The sequence below is a fragment of the Mandrillus leucophaeus genome, unplaced genomic scaffold, assembly GCF_000951045.1.
Source record: "Mandrillus leucophaeus isolate KB7577 unplaced genomic scaffold, Mleu.le_1.0 Scaffold151, whole genome shotgun sequence".
NCBI lineage: Eukaryota > Metazoa > Chordata > Mammalia > Primates > Cercopithecidae > Mandrillus > Mandrillus leucophaeus.
This window is the reverse complement of record NW_012101488.1, coordinates 1,563,453-1,569,170: the sequence shown is the minus strand read 5'-3', so window position 1 is coordinate 1,569,170 and position 5,718 is coordinate 1,563,453. Positions and strand designations below refer to the sequence as shown.

Genomic DNA, 5,718 nt, shown 5'->3' with positions numbered 1-5,718 from the left:
GCAATCTCAGCTCACTGAAGCCTCCGCCTCCCGGGTTCAAGTGATTCTCGTGCCTCAGCCTCCCAAGTAGCTGCGACTACAGTTACCCACCACCACGCCTGGCTAATTTTGTATTTTTAGTAGAGATGGGGTTTCACCATGTTGGCCAGGCTGGTCTCAAATTCCTGACCTCAAGTGATCTGCCTGTCTTGACCTCCCAAAGTGCTAGGATTACAGGTGTGAGCCGCTGTGCCTGGCCTTTAAATGACTCACATTACAGCACCAGGTTGGAGCCAACCTGCTTGGGTTCAACTCTAGGTCTATGATTTTCTAAACATTGGGTCTCACTATGTTGACTAGGCTAGTCTCGAAGTTCTCAGATGATTCCCCCACCTTGGCTTCCCAAAGTGCTGGGATTACAGGCATGAGCCAGTGCACCAGGCTAAGGTCTACTATTTATTATCTGTAGGATTTGTGCAATGTGTATAACCTCTCTGAGCCTCAATTTCCCCATCTGCATAATGAAGATCATATTGGTACCCACCTTAAAGGGCTGGCTGTCTGTTGCCTATGCCTAGCACACAGTAAGCTTTTGGTGGGGGCATTAAGGGGGGCAGTACAGCCTGGTGGTTTGTTTTCAGCATGGGAGTCTAGAGTCCGATCAACTCCAGTCAGCGCCCCAGTTCCTCCTCTTAGCTCCTTTGGGATCTTGAACAGGATGCTTATTTCCCATTCCCTGGAGGGCTAGGGGGTCAGGGACTGGAGGTGGGTCCCTTTACCTTTCTGACTTGGAGATTTCCCGGGCTGCCTGGGGTTCGCACAACCAGCAGGGGGCGCAGATAAGTGCCCCAGAGACGCTGTGGGTCCAGTTGTCCCACCACCCTCCGCAGCCGGGCTTCGGGAAGGCTTCCGATCAACGGGACCTTGGGAAGGAGGTGGGATAGGGAAGGGAAGAATGAGAGCAACCCCCCATTTCATCCCTACCCCGGGCGCCGTCACCCACAAGCAGCCCCAGGTCCTCTTTCTAATTTGCGGCCTCCAGCATCGGAGACTTCTAGGATAAATCCAAGGCTCAGGAAAAGTCCTTCCAAGACCATCCGGTCCAGCCTACCTCAAACTTGATGGGGAAATCGAGGCCCAGTGAGAGAGAGGGGAGATGGAGGAAGGGACTCTTCCAAATAGTTGACTAAAGGCGTAGAACCCTGAACCCCCTCGTCTTACTATTTCAGACCTTTCCTCATAAAAGGAAGCTACTGTTGTAAAACCAGCCCGAAGCCTTATTCCTTGGGTAAGGGTCATGCGCTCAGATGACGAAGACTGTGGTGGCATCTGCGGTTAGGGCCGTACGCTAAAGCCAAGTCAACCCTGGGTAACAGCGGGAAGGGAATGAGGGTCCCCGCGGTGCCCGGGTCCCCGCCCAGCCTCACCCGCAGCTCCCGGCCCAGCGGCAGCTCCTCAGTCCTGCGGTGCCAGCCGCTCCAAATGGTGTAGAACGCCGAGCCCACGGCCAGCGCCAGCAACAGGGGCAAGAGCCGAACCCGCGGTAGCAGGCGGCGCTTCGGGGGCAAGAGTGGCTCCATAACGCCACGTTCCCCTAGCCGCAGGCGGGGTCGCCCGCGGCCCCCGGAACGCATGGCAGCTTTGCCCTGAAACCTGTACCAGACCACGATTGAGCTTAGGCCCAGCCAAGTTCCACCCCATGGAATCAGTGGGCCAATAAGCAACAGCAGCGGCTGCACCTGCCCACCCCACAGCGAGCAGCGAAACCAATCAGAGCTACGGTCCTGAGGACACGCCTCCCGGCCTCCCTTGGGTATTGGGGTTGGTTCTTCTGAGAATGGCACGACCCAAAAGGGAGCGCAAAAGAGATAGGCTCCGCCTTAGCGGAGGGGGAAAGCCAATGAGCAGCGTTTGATCGTGCAAAATATTCAATCTCTCGGGCGCAGGTCCATGCCCCTCCCGGATGTAGGCAGGGGATTGGTGGCGCAGGGTCGGAAAGATCAGTAGATACGTCAATAACCCGTCCCAGAGGGAAGAGGGGCGGTGCCTGTCTCCGAAGCGAGGAGCGGATTGGCTTCAACGGAGGCCGCGCCCCCGAAGTCACGGCCGGCGGGCATTTGGAAATAGTTTGTCATTTCCCTCCTTCAACCTGTACCATTCTTCAACGAAACGGTTTGAATCAGACCGCCTTTCCTTTTGTCTTCATTGTCATAAACATCTGCCCCGTGTGGTTCTGACTGGCCTCGAACCCCTATCCGAGGCTTTTATTCTTTCATTGTGCACCGTTGGTGGGCAATGCTATGGCAACAGGCCACGCCTCCACTTACTGGTTGGCTTTGCGCAGGCGCCAACGGAAGTGGGTCGCAGGAAGAGGAAGTCCCGCCTCTCTCGCCTCAGGCTGCAGCAACGCGGAGGAAACGGGAGTGAACGGAGAGCTTAGTGACCATCATGTGAGGCCGGGCTAGGCTTAGGCGGCGGGAAGGAGGTTGAGGGTGGAAATTTTGACCGATTGAGGGTGGGAAGGGTTGAGCAGAGAGGGGGTGAGGGACAGGGGCAGATGTTTTAGGGATGGAGCGTCCTGCTTTTCTCCTGATGAGTTTGAGAACGGGCGTGGGGCCTTTGACGCATCGTGACTTCGGGAGAGGGGACAGCTTTATCAGATAACGCGCTGGGCTGGGCGCGGGGACTCATGCCTGTGATCCCAGCATTTTAGTAGGCCAAGGCGGGAGCATCGCTAGAACACAGGAGTTTCGAGACTACTCTAGGCAACATGGCGAGACCCCCGTCTCTACAAAAAAAAAAATTTTTTTAATTATGAAAACCATATTTTAAACGATAACGGAGGGGGGTCCTAGATAATTAGTCCTATTGAAGTGAATGTTAAGGGGCAGCGATTTTACGAATACTGAGGGAGGCCGGGCGCGGTGGCTCAGGTTTGTAAATCCCAGCACTTTGGGAGGCCGAGGCGGGCAGATCACCTGAGGTCAGGAGTTTGAGACCAGCCTGGCCATTGTGATGAAACCCCATGTCTACCAAAAATACCAAAATTAGCCAGACGTAGTGTCGGGCCCCTGTAATTCCAGCTACTTGGGAGGCTGAGGCCGGAGAATCGCTTGAACCCGGGAGACCGAGGTTGCAGGGAGCCGAGATTGCACCCCTGCACACTTCCAGCCTGATCGAAGAGTAAGACTCCATCTCAAAACGAAACAAAAGAAATCAAAATGAATACTGGGGAAGGGAAGTTAGGACTTCTAGAAATAATGATTTGAAATAAGGGACTTCTCCTGATCATTTGAGCTGGAGACAGATGCGTTTTCGACCTAATTCACAACTTAAAGGGATAACGAGTCATTGGCATGATTTTGCTCATTTATTAGTGCACCAAATATTACATTGAATGTTTATGTATCAGACACTGCTTAAGCCACATAGGATACATCAGTGAATGAAACCTTTTGTTCCCAAGGAAAAAAAAAGTTTTTTTTTTTTTTTTTTTTTTTGAGACATAGCCTTGCTCTGTTGCTCAGGCTGGAGTGCAATGGTGCGATCTCAGCTCACTGCAACCTCTGCCTCCCAAGTTCAAGCAATTCTCCTGCCTCAGCCTCCCGAGTTGCTAGGATTACAAGTATGCGCCACCATGCCCAGCTACTTTTTTTTGGGGGAGGGGATGGAGTCTTACTCTGTAACCCAAGCTGGAGTGCAGTGGTGTAATCTTGGCTCACTGCAACCTTCGCTGCTGGGGCTCCAGCGATTCTCCTGCGTCATCCTCCTAAGTAGCTGGGACTAGAGGCATGCGCCACCACACCTGGTTAATTTTTTTGTATTTTTAGTAGAGACAGGGTTTCACCATGTTGCCCTGGGTGGTCTGGAACTCCTGAGCTCAGGCGATCCACCCCCCTTGGCCTCCCAAAGTGCTGGGATTACAGGCATGAGCCATCGCACGCAGCCTAATTTTTGTATTTTCTAATTTGTATTTATTTATTTTTTGAGACAGAGTCTCGCTCTGTCGCCCAGGCTGGAGTACAGTGGCATGATCTCGCTTCACTGCAATCTCCAACTCCTGAGCTCAAGCGATTCTTCTGCCAGAACCTACCAAGTAGCTGAGATTACAGGCGTGCACCACCACGCCTGGCTAATTTTTTGTTGTTGTTGTTTTTGCTTTGTTTGTATTTTTAGTAGAAATGGGTTTTCACCGTGTTGGCCAGGCTGGTCTCGAACTCCTGACGTCAAGTGATCCACCCGCCTTGTGAATCACCAGCTGGATGCCTAACAGACATTTTCTTTTCTTTTCTTTTCTTTTTTTTTTTTTTTTTTGAGACGGAGTCTTGCTCTGTTGCCAGGCTGGAGTGCAGTGGCGCGATCTCAGCTCACCGCAACCTCTGCACCACAAAAGTGCTAGGATTACAGGCATGAGCTACCATACCCAGCCCCTGGGAGGGCTTTGAAGAGTGACATGTTATGATTTAGGTTTTAGCACAGCCCCCTCAGACCGCTCTGTGGAGAACAGACTGTCAGGGAACAGACTGTCAGGGAACATGGGTGGAGGCAGAGAGACCAGAAAGATTCCAGGTCAGAGATGACAGAGGCTTAGGCCATGGTAAGAAATGGCCACTTCCTACAGATTTATTGTAGGATGTGAGGGAAAAAGAGGAATCAAGCTGACAAAGAGTTTTTGCCCAGAGAACTAGAAGGCAGATGGGGAACACTGTGGATAGGGTAGGCTTCGGTGGTTGGGTGATCTGGATCCCAACCTGAGACATGCAGAGTTGAAAATGTCTGGCCGAGCGCGGTGGCTCACGCCTGTAATCTCAGCACTTCAGGAGGTCGAGGCGGGTGGATCACGAGGTCAGGAAATCAAAACCATCCTGGCCAACGTGATGAAACCCACTGTCTACTAAAAATACAAAAATTAGCTGGGCGTGGAGGTGGCGCGTGCCTGTAGTCGCATGCCTGTAGTCCCAGCTACTCAGGAGGCTGAGGCAGGAGAATCGCTTGAACCCAGGAGGCAGAGGTTGCAGTGAGCCGAGATCGTGCCTCTGCACTCCAGCCTGGCAACAGAGCAAGACTCTGTCTCAAAAAAAAAAAAAAAGAAAAGAAAAAGAAAATGTCTGTTAGGCATCCAGCTGGTGATACTCAGAAGGCTGAACAGGACGGATGTGATGGGACAAGGCTGGGGAGACATTGAGGCTGAGGCCCTGACCACCCATCCTCACAGCTCCAGCCTCTCTCACTTGTGGGTTCCATGTTTGTCCATGCAGGAGCCTCCTCAACAAGCCCAAGAGTGAGATGACCCCAGAGGAGCTGCAGAAGCGAGAGGAGGAGGAATTTAACACGGGTCCACTCTCTGTGCTCACTCAGTCAGTCAAGAACAACACTCAAGTGCTCATCAACTGTCGCAACAATAAGAAACTCCTGGGCCGCGTGAAGGCCTTCGATAGGTGAGTGCTGGGTCCTGGGAGGTGTTCTGTGCAGGCCTAGAGAGGCTGCCCTAGCTCCAGTCTGAAGAGCTCAAAGACAGGTTTCTCAGACGCCTGGGGTGTATGGCCCAGTGTGGTGGCTCATGCTTGTAATTCCAGCACTTTGGGAGGCCAACGCAGGTGGATCACCTGAGGTCAGGAGTTCGAGACTAGCCTGGCTAACATGGTGAAACGGCATCTCTATTGAAAATATAAAAACCGGGCGTGGCCGGGCGCGGTGGCTCAAGCCTGTAATCCCAGCACTTTGGGAGGCCGAGGCGGG

At 52.9% G+C, this 5,718-nt stretch overlaps 1 protein-coding gene across 2 annotated transcripts in view; it reads right to left on the bottom strand.

Moving 5' to 3' along the window:
* Positions 1–1,825, bottom strand: part of QPCTL (glutaminyl-peptide cyclotransferase-like) — a 13,270-nt gene extending 11,445 nt beyond the window's left edge. The window contains exons 1-2 of one of the 2 annotated variants that reach the window (XM_011975115.1): positions 1,407–1,825; positions 759–902 (exon numbers count right to left, since the gene is read on the bottom strand). In XM_011975115.1, the coding sequence (XP_011830505.1) occupies positions 759–902; positions 1,407–1,613 (351 nt within the window). In that variant the 5' untranslated portion in view covers positions 1,614–1,825. The remainder of the gene's footprint in view (positions 1–758; positions 903–1,406) is intronic. The other variant, XM_011975116.1, reaches the window with a different exon arrangement.
* Between the last annotated feature and the right edge of the window lie 3,893 nt (positions 1,826–5,718).